This window comes from Chanos chanos, chromosome 3, assembly GCF_902362185.1.
Source record: "Chanos chanos chromosome 3, fChaCha1.1, whole genome shotgun sequence".
NCBI lineage: Eukaryota > Metazoa > Chordata > Actinopteri > Gonorynchiformes > Chanidae > Chanos > Chanos chanos.
The window spans coordinates 47436546-47452775 of NC_044497.1; the positions used below are offsets into that span (position 1 = coordinate 47436546).

Below are 16230 nucleotides of genomic sequence, written 5' to 3' on the forward strand. Positions count from 1 at the left end.
TTCCTGGCTTGGATGCAGTATTTCATCCGTTCTCTCCGCAGCTTTCCAAGGATGTCGTTGCCGTGGCAGTGGGCTGTGGCCTGACCATTTCTCTTACTGTCGGAGGATTGGATGGCAGCCCCTGATTTACTCCCCAGAGTTCGTTTTCTCTCTCTCTCTCTCTCTCTCTTTCTCCCTCGCTCTCTCTCTCTCGCTCTCTCTCTCGCTCTCTCTCTCTTGCTTTCTCTTGCTCTCCCCCTCTCTTTCTTTCTCTCTCTCTCTTTGTCTCTCTGTCTCTTTGCTCTGTGAATGTGTAACAATAGAAGGCTGATGAGATTGAGAGAAACGCTCACCTCAGTGACCAGCTGGACGGAAGCTTAGGTCATTAAATGGTAGGGGAGGGTAGGAGAAAAGATAATGTGGTCAAGACACATGCCTTGCTCTTGGAAATGCCGTCAGACAGAATGTTATCAAGGGCCCACTGTATTGTTGTCACAGACGCCGGTTGCCTGGTTTCTATTTTTTCTTTCTTTGTTTCCCCCTTTGGTTGTCATTAATGCCATTACAAATAACTATGTGACCTTATGAGAAGGAAGTGGTAACATATACAAAACAAAACAAGTGAGGGTTGACCTTAAGCCAAGTAATCATTATGATATAAGCATTTTTATTGTAATCCACATGAATGGGGTTGCATTTCTCAAAACTCACTTTCTCAAAGTTCACTTTTGTTATTAAGCTCATTAGCCCGTTGGTTCAAATAGCAGATAAACTCACCCAACAATCACCCTGACTCTTTCTTTGGCACTTCATCTAACTATAAAACAACATTCAAAGTCCTGCAGTTTGGCACAGTTAGGGATTATCAGTGTCATTTTTAATACGTAAGTACCAGAAGGGGTTTCACTGGCCTTCTGGACCTGGTCCTCCTTGGAAAAGAGGTTCTGATTCTCTTCTGAAGGCTATTAGGATGGGTAAAACAGAGAAACAGGCTAACCTACGTATGTTTCATTCATTGTTTTCAGCCCGTGTGTGCAGCCATCTGGATCTGTATGGTTCATTTTGCAGTCGCTTTCTCTGACCACCGAAACACACGGGCGATCCACACAAAATAAAGCGTCGACAGAACGCACTAATGGACGCACTTTAATTGCCAATAATGTTCTCACATTTGTTTGTCTGTCGAAAGACACCGTACGCCACATTACCCGAACAAGCGCCCCTAACCCTCGTGTCTGTGCCCCTGTCGCCCCCTGCAGACCCGCGTGCAGCACTGCGTCTGTTCTGTGGCCAGCGATCACTCGGTGGGGCTGCTGAGCCTGCGGGAGAGGAAGTGCATCATGCTGGCTTCCCGTCACCTCTTCCCCATCCAGGTCATCAAGTGGCGCCCCTGTGACGACTACCTGGTGGTGGGCTGCTCCGACGGCTCCGTCTACGTCTGGCAGATGGACACGGGTGAGGAAAAAAAAAATCGGGTTGGGATGAAAGTCGCAGGGTGGAGGTGGGGATGGACAATGGAAGTTTAAGGGTGTGTCTAACAAACCTCGGCTTTGGGGCTGTAGAGGAAAGTTATTGGTTGAAGTTTATGGATGAGTCAGGGGAACAGTCAGCTTTGATCTATTTGTTTAGATTAATGATGGTTTACCTAAGAGTTGACGCTGTTGACTTTGCCGTATCTTTTTTCTTTTTTTTTTTTTTTGAAAGATATTTTTATTTGATTTCTAGGTTTTAGGAGCCAAACAGGATCTTGTGATTTTCCAGTAATAGCTTATCATAGTGAATGGCTACGGTCATTAAAATGTGTCGGCTCATTTAGGCTCAACCAAAGATTAAATTGGAACCATTTTTATCTCTTTAATCCTTTGAATTCAGACATGACAGGACAGTGTGGTGTAACTATGCTGAACCCTGATCTGTAAACCCAAACACTGAAGGTAGAGTCAGTGTGAGGAGGTTAGCTGTCGATCTAAATAAACCCACTGCTCCTTGGCATAGGATGTCTGTGCATTCAGTGGAAATCATTTGCTTTCACTGGATAAACTCTGTCCAGTCTGTTCTCAAAGTGCTCCAAAATCCTTAAGAGTTTCTATTGAAACTGTTGAAAATTACCATTGATAATTGACCACTAATTATTCTCAAATTACTTTTATGTCGTATTGTTGCACCTTGTTGCCCCAACTTTTTTTGTTGTTTAACCTCAAATGAAAGAATAGTTTAGTTCAAAATAACTAATTACACATCACTCTTTTTATGAGCGTAAACTATTTAGCAGAGTAAACTTTGAGGGCATTATTTCTCTAAGAAGTCTTTACTTGTTCATTGACAAACACATGTACACTTAAATGTGTGTGTGGTCCAGCAGGGCTTGGACAGGCTGTTGACAGGGCTGAGTTAAACCTGGACATTGCTGGCAATTTCTGGGCCAAAGCTCCTGATGATGTTATGCTCTGTTTAGTTTGTTAATGTCCTTGTGCATAAAGCTTTGCAGCATCATTTGTATGAGGAACCTAATGATCACAGTCTGGTTCTCAATCTCTTACATGGCCTTGTACGTGACCGGCTTAATTATAGAACTTGCCGGAGTGTGGATATGTTTGAGGTTGTATTTTATTTGTTTGTGTGTGAAACAATGTGTCCTTTGGAAATATTTCCGTCCACCAAAAAGCACTCCATCATCCTTAAGCAGGTGTGTTAGGGTCTATGTCTATATATATATGTGTGTGTGTGTGTGTGTGTGTGTGTGTGTGGGAGGGGGGGCGTTGTGGATACAGGAGCGTGTGTATGAATTCAGTGAATTTACTATCCCTTCCAACTTCAAAACATCCAGGACCTACGTTAAGAGGCTGAAAGGTACACTTATGAGTACATCTCATGTATGTGTACATGTGTGTTTGCATGCATGTCTGTGGTGATTGTTGATCCTTGTTTTGTTTTTTTTTGTTTTTTTTATCCACTGAAGTGTGTGTGTTGTTTTTCTGTTCCTCTTTTTGTGTCCTGATCTGATGAATAGGGCTGAACAGTGGCCATTATGTGTGTTTAAAGTGCTGTGTGTCTCTCTCTAAAGAGGAAGCAGCTCTGCCATTAGCCATTGATTTGGCCCCTGCGGCCCAAAGAGAACGTCCTGTGAAAAGTGCCACGGCAGCGCTATCCCTCTTTTTGCTCTCTTTTACGATCCTGCTGTTCTGCTATGATCTGCCCATGCACACACGCACGCACACACACACACACACACACACGGACACACACACACTCCTCAGCTCTGTTGAATAATAGATTGTCTGTGTTTGTCATCTGTGCTCTGGGCTGCATGTTTAGGGGAAAGAGACAGGCTCTTAAAACATTATTGAAATTTTAATCGTGAAATGAAGCCCCACCCCTCCCCCCTTCAACCACACACAGACACACACACACCCATCTAGCAGAGGAGGGCAGAGGAAGGATGCAGCATATGGAGGGGTAGAGGGGGAGCACTTACCAAAGCTCTGTCCTAAAAGTGCTGCTCCTGCCTCTAACTGCATTAGCTACATTAGTGCATTTATGCAGCCTCTTCAGACTGGTTATGGCTGCTCCGCTGAGTAGGAGGGGGATGCAGCACACACACACACACACACACACACACACACATATACTCTCTCTCCTCTGGCTTGCTGTCCCTTGCTCTTGCTTCTCTTGGTCTCTTTCTGTCTCTACCCCCCCCCCCCCCCCCCCCCCCAACAATCTCTCTCTCTCTCTCTCTTTCTAAACTCGTTACCTGGACTGTTCTCCCTGCGGGGCCAGGCCCTGATGCTTTGTTTTAGAGCCTGTGATTGACAGCAGGGTATTTAGACTCTTTTAGAGGTGGCTGGCAGAGTGAGATCAGCCCACAAATATCCCTAAAGTGGGACATCACAACAGCCTCTGAGCTCATACACAGCAGCCTCTGGGCTCATACATCCAATACACAAACAGTGACATCACAACAGCCTCTGAGCTCATACATCCAATACAAAAACAATGACATCACAACGGCCTCTGAGCTCATACATCCAATACAAAAACAGTGACATCACAACAGCCTCTGAGCTCATACACAACAGCCTCTGAGCTCATACATCCAATACACAAACAGTGACATCACAACAGCCTCTGAGCTCATACATCCAATACAAAAACAATGACATCACAACAGCCTCTGAGCTCATACATCCAATACAAAAACAATGACATCACAACAGCCTCTGAGCTCATACATCCAATACACAAACAGTGACATCACAACAGCCTCTGAGCTCATACATCCAATACAAAAACAGTGACATCACAACAGCCTCTGAGCTCATACATCCAGTACAAAAACAATGACATCACAACAGCCTCTGAGCTCATACATCCAATACACAAACAGTGACATCACAACGGCCTCTGAGCTCATACATCCAATACAAAAACAGTGACATCACAACAGCCTCTGAGCTCATACATCCAATACAAAAACAATGACATCACAACAGCCTCTGAGCTCATACATCCAATACAAAAACAATGACATCACAACAGCCTCTGAGCTCATACATCCAATACAAAAACAATGACATCACAACAGCCTCTGAGCTCATACATCCAATACCAAAACAATGACATCACAACAGCCTCTGAGCTTATACATCCAATACCAAAACAATGACATCACAACAGCCTCTGAGCTTATACATCCAATACACAAACAGTGACATCACAACAGCCTCTGAGCTTATACATCCAATACAAAAACAGTGACATCACAACAGCCTCTGAGCTCATACATCCAATACACAAACAGTGACATCACAACGGCCTCTGAGCTCATACATCCAATACAAAAACAGTGACATCACAACAGCCTCTGAGCTCATACATCCAATACAAAAACAATGACATCACAACAGCCTCTGAGCTCATACATCCAATACAAAAACAATGACATCACAACAGCCTCTGAGCTCATACATCCAATACAAAAACAATGACATCACAACAGCCTCTGAGCTCATACATCCAATACCAAAACAATGACATCACAACAGCCTCTGAGCTTATACATCCAATACCAAAACAATGACATCACAACAGCCTCTGAGCTTATACATCCAATACACAAACAGTGACATCACAACAGCCTCTGAGCTTATACATCCAATACAAAAACAGTGACATCACAACAGCCTCTGAGCTCATACATCCAATACACAAACAATGACATCACAACAGCCTCTGAGCTCATACATCCAATACACAAACAGTGACATCACAACAGCCTCTGAGCTTATACATCCAATACACAAACAGTGACATCACAACAGCCTCTGAGCTTATACATCCAATACAAAAACAGTGACATCACAACAGCCTCTGAGCTCATACATCCAATACACAAACAATGACATCACAACAGCCTCTGAGCTCATACATCCAATACACAAACAATGACATCACAACAGCCTCTGAGCTCATACACCCAATACACAAACAGTGACATCACAACAGCCTCTGAGCTCATACATCCAATACACAAACAGTGACATCACAACAGCCTCTGAGCTCATACATCCAATACAAAAACAATGTCATCACAACAGCCTCTGAGCTTATACATCCAATACACAAACAATGACATCACAACAGCCTCTGAGCTCATACATCCAATACAAAAACAATTGGATTCTCCTTGTCAAGAGTCCATGACATTTGTGCAAAAATGTGATGCTGAAGTTCAGGAAAATCAAAAGGAACTGTAAACTAAACCTATATTCACGTGGAAATCGGTATTTTTGCAAACAATCAGAGTGCCGTTTGGATATATGGTAAATACAGGCAGTTTTAATGCTTGCTTTTGCTTAGCATTAGAATGTTTGAGTCTTTATTGCAAAAGGATGACATTCATTTATGTTAGCAGAGATGTTTGCAAATTTTGGCTCTCTTTTCTTCCAAGTTAAACAGTTGTGTTGATTGATCCTGGCTGTGGATAATCTAAGGTTTGGACTTTTCAGAACAGAACATAACAGAGGCCCTCTCTGTGTCTCTGGGTTTGTAAACACTGAAATCAAGTCAGAAAACGGGCTTCTGATTATACTTCTGCCCGTGACAGCCTCTGTGCAGCTGCAGCGCAGTGGTGAGATCTAGGTGGGGTTTCCTGCTGTATCTGGAGCCCAGGCAGAAAGAGATGTAGTGAGAGAGATTGCAGGTTACCTGAGTGTGAAATGAAGAGGGCTCAATGTGGCCAGATAAGAGAGGTCTGCTCTTGAGCTCTCCATCATACTGCGCACCAGAGAGAGAGAGAGAGCGTGAGAAAAGGATGGAGGGGGTCGACTGAAGTAGAGAGCTAGAAGAATGGATGGATGGATGGATGGATGGATGGAGAAGGAGAGGGAGAGCAGAGCCATGCTTGGGCTCCTTCAGTCGTCCAATTCTCAGCCCATTTGGAAAACTGCCACTCTCTGCAGTCGATATTGAGCGCAATCCCAATATCTTCACAGTTCACGGCAAATGATGTGTTTTTGTTCCTCAGCTCTGCGGCGTGGTGGAGGGTTTAGAGAGAGAGGGAGGGAAAGAGAAGGGGTGGCCACCATTTTATGAGAAAGAGAGAGAGAGAGTTTGAGCTTGAGAAAGGAATTTGAGCTGTGGTCTTAAGTATAGAAAATACCACAGTGCAGTCATACTATAGTGACAACCAGTGAGCAGCAGAGTTAAAAATACATGGCTGGTTTAGACTGTTTGTTAGCTGCCAGGCCAGCTGCGTTTAACTGTTTAACCTTAAATTCAGTGGAGTGGTGTCCTTCGCTTTGTCTGTGTTTGTTTGCAAGGAAAGGTAGGTTGGGATCTAATAGTCAAGCGGTCCAGACTAAGAATATGGGGATTGGACATGAAAGACAATGAAATCTTTTATCTCCCGCGAGAGAGGAGCTGCTCATCAGTGTACCCCTGTTAAACACACTGATCCTCTCTGTCTGCAGTCCTGTTGGTAAAACTTAGTTGTCTCTTTCTCTGCTGCATGTAGACTATATTGTAAGTGCATAATGGAGTCGGTTTACCAACACAAAGCCACAAAGCATTCAAACTTCAAGTATTCTTTTCTGTAGTCAAAGTAATTACACATCCCGTGGACCCTTGCGTCAGCTGAATTGCACTGACTTAGCTGTGTTGTTTTTGTTTCTCTCTCTCTCTCTCTCTCTCTGTGCGTCGCGTGCATGTGCACCTGTGTGCGTGTGTGCATGTGTGTGCGTACCTGTGTGTGTGTGTGCGTGCATACCTCAGGAGCTCTGGACCGGTGCGTGATGGGTATTACTGCAGTGGAGATTCTGAACGCATGTGATGAGGTGGCTCCCGCTGCTGTGGATGCTTTGAACCACCCAGCGGTGAATCTGAAACAGGCTATGACCCGCCGCAGTCTGGCCGCCCTCAAAAACATGGCCCAACACAAACTACAAACCCTCGCCACCAACCTGCTCGCAGCCGACAACGCAGACAAGGTGAGAACACATTTCACAACACCTTCAAACTTGGCTGAGGAAAAGAAGCTTAGAAGTTTTATTTCTGATAAAGTTACAGTGGGTATCACACACTTAAGCTGTGCTTAAAACAGAACTACACCATCTCATTGAACTGAGGCTCAAGAAGCCTTTTCTGTACTTAAGATGTGACCAAATTAATGACACCAACACTTTTGAAAACCTTGGCACTTCAACGAACACACACTCTAATATGGACTAAAACCTTTGACATGTGCCCAAAGTTTTACTTGGCACAAAACCGATGATGGCTCCACTTACTGGTTCATAATAGTTTTATAGCCCAGTCCGTCACTGTGTTATAAGTTTTCTCTGGTATTAAAATAACTAATGGAATGTGGAACTATTTCTGTTCATCTCTTCGTACTTAACTTGAAGGACCTTACTGATATAGAATTTGGTAATGGTTAATGCCTTTGTACAGTACATATGACATGGAAGTGGGCTAATTTTTTTCCATTCTTTGAGCTCGGTGTGGCAGGGGGGTTGTTACTCCGCGCATGACGCGCCTACCCTCAGTGCTGCAGCGGTCATTTGAAGAAAAGCGTGGACGTGTTTGAGGAGTAAAAAGGGGAAGATTGCAGTGGAGAGGACTGGGCAAATAGAGGGATAATCGTAGGATGAAAAATGCATGCGTCCCGTCTCACAGGGGGATTTTTAACTCCGTTTGCTGTCTGCCTTCTCTGTCATCTCGGCTACGGCTGGAGAGAGAGGGAGAGGGAGGGATAAAAATGTTCTTCCAAACAATTACAGGAGGAAAGGACTTGGCCCTCTTTCCCTCTCCTCCTCCGTTCCTCTCCTCTCTGGTGCTGTTTGTCCGCTGGTGTTGGCCCCGGGCCGTGGTGTGAGATGGTGGGGGGGAGCAGAGGGGTCTTAGTTTAAGCAGAACCCTGAGTACTCCTGGGAATCTTATCGTTCCCCCCCCCCCCCCCCCCCCACAAGAGACAGAGATCACAACTCTCCTGATTTCACCACTCTCACTCTCTGCCAAAACTATTTCTCTGTCAAACTCGCTCTCTTTCTCTCTCTCTTTTTGGAGCTGTCGATTGCCCTCTCTTTCCTGCGTCTCTAACACTCTCTTTTTTTTTCTTATTCATTTGAACCCTCTCATTCTTGCTCCCTTGTATCTTCATTGCCCTTTTTTTTTTTAAAAAAAAACAAACATATTTTTATGTTGTTGAGTTTTGTGGCCATCTCAGGCTTGCTCTGTTGTTGTTGTTCTCCTAAGCAATTTCTTTTATTGTTCATTTTTCGTTCTTGCTCCATTCCACCAGTGCACTCTCTCTCGCTCTCTCTCTCTGTCTCTCTGCATCTCTATTTTAGAGATGCTTTATGTATAAAATAGCCATGACGCACACGATTCCTTTATGCCTGTCTCTCCTCTTAATGGACAATCAGGATACACTGAGAGATGCTATGTTCAATTTTTCCCCTCTTTTTCAATATATTTTTTTTCATTTTCTCATTTCTATCCTGGTGTGTGTGAGATGGTTGCCACTCAGTCTGTGAGAGCAGTTGTTAAGACTCCCGGAGTGGGCAGAAGCATTTAGAAAATGACCATAAAAAGAACTGAAGTGTGTGCGTGTGTGTGTGTGTGTGTGTGTGTGTGTGTGTTTGTGTGTGAGAGTAAAACTACACTGGGACTGAATGTGGCTCTGAGGCCTTGTGAATTTGTGCTCTTCCTGTGTCTTCAGGTCACTGCGTGTATACGCGTGTGTCCGCGGTTGGAGGAAAGAGAGGGGTCTCCTGCTCTCTTTCTCTGTCCCTCCCTACTCCTCTCTTTCTCTGTCCCTCCCTACTCCTCTCTTTCTCTGTCCCTCCCTACTTCTCTCTTTCTCTGTCCCTCCCTACTCCTCTCTTTCTCTGTCCCTCCCTACTTCTCTCTTTCTCTGTCCCTCCCTACTCCTCTCTTTCTCTGTCCCTCCCTACTCCTCTCTTTCTCTGTCCCTCCCTACTTCTCTCTTTCTCTGTCCCTCCCTACTCCTCTCTTTCTCTGTCCCTCCCTACTTCTCTCTTTCTCTGTCCCTCCCTACTCCTCTCTTTCTCTGTCCCTCCCTACTTCTCTCTCTCTCTGCTCACCCTTCCCCCACTGATGCCTTCACTGGACTGTTGACCTTTCCAGGCTGGATCACTTGGTCTGCCTCTAATTAGTTTGATCCCTTGGCTTGCTGTGATACACACACAGACACTGACCGCTGTTAATAAGGCATCAGGTGCCTCGTTCGAGTCTAGACACTCACAGGGCTGTACTTCTGATGCCTGAGTCGTCAAGGAAACCCGCCCGCACCGTACCCACATGCTAATACTGCAGGCTGTATGAGATGTTTTATGAGATAGAAACTATTTAATGAGAATGAGGCATGACTCATTCGATTTGAAAATCAAATGTGATATTTTTCTATCTGACCTGAGTTTGTTGAGTAATTATTTGGAGTTTGGCTGCCCTGGGGTCCAGAGAGTCAAGACTTTGCTCTGGGGTCAGTCTTAGCTTATTGGGATGTTGTTTTGAGGCTGTGCTCAGAGGCTGATTATATACGATTATGACCTGACTATGAGTGTCTCTATTATTCTCTCTTCCTGACTGATATAGCTCGCAGAGGGGTGTTATGAGGACAAAGCAAATTTTTCCCTCTCTTCCTCTCTCTCTCTCTCTCTCTCTCTCTCTCTCTCTCTCTCTCTTTCCCTCTCTCTGACCCCCAGCAATAACTGAAATCAGAGAAATGATTCCTGGCCTCTCTGTTAGAGACAACGTGAACACAATTTGTTCGCAGCTCCCTTGCTGATTCCTGATGGGTGTGGGTGTGGGTGTGTGTACGTGTGTGTGTGTGTGTGCGTGCGCTCGTCTCTTCAGCTTTCGGTGAAACGGTTGTGCAGAATCAAAGGGGAGCCGGCCGTCGTGTGGTTCAGTCTCAAAGCTAATGTCCCATCATTCCCTCTGACAACATAATACAGCGGCCAGGGTTGTCCTCTTGATATCTGCTGTCAAAAGGAGCCATTATCCGCCTGGCACAGCCCTCCATGGGCCCTGAATCTGCCTGCCTGCCTGCAGCCTCCCTGCTGGTGTAATGATAGATAATGACCATGAAATGCCTCGCAATCAAAGCAGCCTATCTGCTACTGCCCACAACTAGCAGCACCTCTATTACACCTGCCCTCTGATGCTCTCCAGCTCTGCTGGCTTTTTTGTGTGGCCTGCATGTGCCTTTGTTGTATGTCTTCTTTTTTTCCTATTGTTTAGTCTGTATCTATGAGTATGTTTGTTGATGGTCAAGTGTTTTGGTGTGTATGCCTGTACCTGTGGGGGTTTTTTTTGAGCGTGTTGGCTCTGGGGTTGTGTGTAAGTGAGAGTGAACTTAAGATTGTATTAATGCTCTTGTGAGTGGTGATTTTTGATGAAGATGGGTTGAGTGTTTAAGTGAGAGTCAGAGGGTGTGCATGAGTGTATTTCTGTACAGGTAAGAGTCAGCAAGAGTGTGTGTGTGTGTGTGTGTGTGTGTGTGTATTTGATAGCAGGTGGTTACAGTAGGGCTTTATGGACTGAGTAATGTTGTAATGGCTTCTCCTGGTGGAATTTTCTGTCCACTTTTACTTAATTTACTGAATGCTTTACTTGATTATTTAGACTCTCACTGTAAACAACTGCAAACAGTCTGCTTTTAAAGGAGAGGTGGATGGATCATGTACTGTATCTAACCAGAGAGTGTATTTAGTTGGTGTTTACTGGTACCCTACAATTAAAAAGAAGAAGAAGAAGCACACTTCTCATGGTATTTCACCATTTCTTTCACTGCTTTTCAGTTGGTTCTACTGTAACAGTTGTTGTGCTTGTAGGTTAACAAATGGGGACTATTGCTACATTAAGCAGGAAGAGGTCAAGAATTTATTGTTAAAGCGTGTTGTTTTTTTTCCTACTTCTTTACAAGAGGAAAGTACATCTTTTAACATGACATAAAATGGTTCTCTCAACTCTCATTGGAACTGCTTCCGAAGCCAGACCAGATTTTTGGACCTACGAGTTGTTTTTGTGTTAATTATCTAGATATGTCCAGTAGTTTTTAAAATGATATGAGAGAGCTTTGATACACTCTGTTTTCTGTACTTTAAAAAAAAAAAAACCTCACAGCCGACAAAACACAAGACGTTTCTGTCAAACTGCTGAGTGAGTGAGAGAGAGACGTGAAGATGAGGAGGATGACCGCGGCCAGGTGATGCTGACATTAATGTTGCAACGGTGTGAAATTTATGTAGTGAAGAGGTTTCAGCAACCTCACAGTTCTGTTCCCTCTGCCGTTTCGTCTCTGACTTCTGTTTGCCTGGTTCCGAGCCTTACGCTCTGGCTGTGAAACAGGGTCGACCTCATACGCTCTCAGCAAATATCATCAGTAATTCAGTGCTGTAGCTCAGACCGAGGTCTCAGTCTATAGACACTTTACTGTAATCTTACCTTTCTCATCCTACAGCAGAGGATCTCATTCTCTGAAACAGCAAGGATCGGCCTTCCAATTGGTTCGAGTCATTGAAGCCCTGGTTAAGCTATCAGCTCATAGAAGAGAAAATATCAAAAATATCAAGAAATCACCCCGGCGTTCCCTGTGAACTTTCCATTCCGGCTGTCATCCTTTCAGTTTTCATTCTTTTCTTGAGTAAAAGAAAGGAATTAACCAAAAACTAACAGATTTGATCCTCGGTAGGAAGCAGGGACGGATGGGCAGCGGTCTGCAGAGAAGTGCAGTCAAGCAGACTTTGCTAAAGGCATATTGCTCTTTTCTAAACGAGCTTGTGCCGTGTTCAATAGTGCAGTAAAGTGTTCAAAGAAGCCTTAAAGAGCTCTGGGCAGTCCCCAATTGTGTCTGTTACTCTGTGTCTGAAAAAGTCTCAGCCTGCATCAGTGTGTAGGCTACACACACAGACACACGCGCACACACACACGCTTTACTCTCATGGTAGACACACCTCAGCCATTTAACAGACTGTGGTGGTAAGCGGAGTGTTGATGTTTTAATGGAGCTGATATGACATGGCTGCTCTCTGAGGCGTCTGGCCCATGATTGAATTCTCTGTGTTTGTTCTATGTCTGTAGCGCCTGTGAAATGGGATTTGGGAATTAAAGCCTTGCTGGCCTCCAGATGTTTGATGTTGGTCTGTATGAACACACACGCGCGCGCGCACACACACACACACACACACACACACACACTCCTATTCTTCTTTTATAGAATTCTGTCAAGAATCCTCACAGCTAGTTGGAATTAGATTGGTTGCCTGATTAAGGGACTTTGCTCTGTTCCAGTAGCTGTGTTTCTGCCTCAGTGGGCGTAAACATGTTTGAGTTGATATTTTCCTTGACAAAATTCTTTAATTGTGTGTCTGTGTTAAAAGAGAGGGGGAGAGAAAAAGGGAGAGAGTGAGAGAGCAAGATGGGAGAAACTTAAAAGTGAGCTTCGCTACAGTAGTAGGAAGTGTGCTCTGTTTTAGAGAAACAGAGAGAGAGAGACACACACACACACACAGGCATGATTCTTAGGCTCTCAGCAGTGACTTGTAGAGGTTCTGAGAGCTCTGACCATCTGCAGGATTATAGTTCTCTATGAGGACAACACAGAACTAGAAGAGAAAGCATGTAGAAGAAAAGGTCTGAGAAGGAAAGGATGATGGAGATGGAAAAATGTGTCTGTGAAGTTGTGTTTGTGTCAGGGTGAAAACATAGACTGGCCAATGGAAAGAGAGGGTGAAAAAGAAAGACCGTCAAAATGAGTGAGGCAAGGCATTTGCCCAAGAGAGACAATGAGTGTGTTAGGGACTCTCCCTTTGTTTTCCTACCGTGGCAGAAAATGACCTCTAGAGGGCACTCTTCCTCCATCATCTCAGCCCTTTTAGCAGATGGGGGCTTTTCTCTGCCCTGATGTCGGCCTGAAAGAGAGAGAGGGAGAGAGAGGAACTAAGTGTTGCCAATTGCTTCACGAAGGCACAGCCAGTCCTGTTGAGCTCTTCTGTCCACCACAAACGCTTTTGTTTAAATGAAAACCTGCCAAACCAAGGCTGAATGTGTGTAAGACTGTAGGGATAACACAGGCATTTTTTACTTTGTGTTTTCCTGTGTCTCCCTCTCTGTGTATATGTGTGTGAGTGGACACATGTTAAGGTCACCAGTGTTTAGATCGCCACAGTTCCCTGTTTAGCCTGCCGGGTGTGACACTAGACCTGCCAGGCTATGCCAATGAGCTTAATGCCATGATACTGTATCCAGGGCCCCGATTCAGTCAATCCGAAAACCGTGGCTAAGAATGGTATTGTTTTCTCACATGTTAAAAAGCTCCTCAAAGTTGGTTTAGTTTCTCACTAGATAATGTTGTCCAACAGGGAAAGTATACTGGAATCTCTCTTTAGGTGACATGCTGAATTGTCACTGTTGTGGATTTATAGCAGTTTATCTGAATCTGGCTTCAAATACAATCAGAGAAGGTCTGTACTATAACACAGTGTCGCCCAGCTGGAGAAAGTTCCAGACTCAGACTCAGTGTCTCTGTGCGCTCGTTATCGAGTGAGACTCGCAGCCGGGAGGAGTAGACATCTGTCGAACGATTGAGCGCCGAGCACGGTCGACAGGGTTTGATTGGCTTCTTCCTCATTGGACAGACAGTCATGCTGATTCTTCAGTAAAACAAAAGAAGCACTACCTTCATGGCCAGGCCTTTCTTACCACTACTCCCATAATGTACTTTCACAGTCTCAGGCTTTACCCAGGAACATGTGGGGTCACCAGCTGCATCAAACCTCTACGGAGCTCCGTGAGATTTAAAAACATTTTCACGACCCTTTTCGGCCTGGCAGCCTGTATTCGTATTCGTGCAAGATTATGGACGGAATTATGGACGGAATAGTCCAAACAGCTAAATTACAATAACATAGATTGTTTCAGAAATCAATTTTTGCAACATTAGACATGTTTACATTTCTGAGTAATCAGCCTCCGTCTAGTGCTGTCAGACACTTGTTGTCGTTATTTATTATTTTTCTGTGAGCGTAAAAGCAACATTGCAGTTACTGAGCATGTGTGTGTTTTTTATTAAATACATGTTCGTCCGAAGTGCGCGCGAATGAGGAAGAGGAGGGGGAGGCGGCGGCGGCAGCAGCAGCAGTGGCAGGCCGTTTGTTCTCCCTCCTCCTGAGCCTGCTGAGAGTGTGTGATCAGTGAGGCAAACACTCCCGCTCATTCAACACGCTTAACTGCCATTCAGAACAGGGACAATGCCAGCCCTCTGCACGCTAATTGTCAGCAATAGACGTTACTGTGATGCCTATTGAACGCTCAGGGCCAGATGCAGAATGGACACAGAGAGGGAAAAAGAGAGAGAGAGAGAGCGTGAGCAGTAGAGGAGAGAGAGAGAGAGGGACACCTAGGATGATGAGGGGAAAAAAACGCATCCCGCTTAGGGCCTGCAGACTCAGCTTTATCGTGGATTTTTATGGTGCAGCTGATTGCAGTTGTATGAAGTTTGCATGAAAGAATGAAACATAAGCATTAGAGGAAAAACTGGGAAGCAGTTTTTCCTTTTTTTTATAATCCTATCAAACTATTTAATTTAATTTTTTTTTAAATGAGTTAAAAGCTGCTTAAACGTTTTGCGCTGCCATTTAAAATTTGGATGAGGAAATGATGCTGATGGGTTGGGTTTTTAGCCCTCCAAGATGAACTTCATTTTTCATGGAGAGTCATCAGCAAGCTTGCAATTTCTGATGAACATCCTCTGTAATACTTAGAATGTAGAGCAGGTGCCTCTACAATTGAATTAACATTGAATAGCAATTAGCAAGCAAGCAATTTAAAACTGTCCTGGCTGAAAACACAATGAGGAACATTGAATGCTTAAGGGGGGTAAACAGCATTATTGGAGAAATCTCCAGGATTATTACAAAGGCTACAAAATAAACTCAATTAGCACGCACAGTGGAGAACTTTTGACTAATGTGTCTTAATAAGCATGTAAATAAACTGAGACTTTGTAATCAGTTAGATTATGGACTAATTCTGGTTATGCATTCTGTTTGCACTAGCTTTTTCACAGCTCTCAAGAGAGTATTTTTAATGCAGATTAGTATGACAAAGTAAAACCTTGTTAATTGGTTACCGTTAATGTAAGATTTGATAATTTACAATTTGTTACCATTCAACATTTATTTCTAAGGAGCATATGACTCAGTTTTCATTGACTTCGTTCAGTAAGGATGAATGTGGAAAACTGTGGGGTTTTTCAGAGGTAGATGGGTTTTGAAACTGGTTTTAGCACTCATACAGAGAGTTAAGTGCTAATTGTCCTGAAAATATCACAGCACCATGTTTTCTGCAACATTTGTCTTTCAGAGAGCGCAGTCAGTTAGAGCTCACACTGAACCTCAACACCACCATATCCTTTCTCTTCCCTCAGGGTAACCTGCCCAAGTATTCCCACAATGCACTGGTTGTCCAAGCTATGAAGACCAATTTGACTGACCCTGACATGCACGTGCTCTTCTTTGACGTGGAAGCGGTCATCATTCAGCTTCTGACAGAAGAGGCCCAGAGACCTAACCCTACCCTCGTCTCTCCAGAAACACTACAGAAAGCCCCTGGTAGCGCGGACAAAGGTGGCTCCTTCCTGGCCAATAAGATCTTCAAACAGGTCAGTGAATGCAGCTTAAGTGTTCATGAAAAAAAATGATCTGAAATCAGAGGTGTACCGTTTCACAT

At 44.3% G+C, this 16230-nt stretch overlaps 1 protein-coding gene across 1 annotated transcript in view; it reads left to right on the plus strand.

Moving 5' to 3' along the window:
- The window catches only part of wdr7 (WD repeat domain 7), a 132083-nt gene that overhangs the window by 15610 nt on the left and 100243 nt on the right, over positions 1–16230 (plus strand). The window contains exons 13-15 of the mRNA XM_030768533.1: positions 1239–1434; positions 7249–7463; positions 15929–16162. Coding sequence (XP_030624393.1) covers positions 1239–1434; positions 7249–7463; positions 15929–16162 — 645 coding nt within the window. The remainder of the gene's footprint in view (positions 1–1238; positions 1435–7248; positions 7464–15928; positions 16163–16230) is intronic.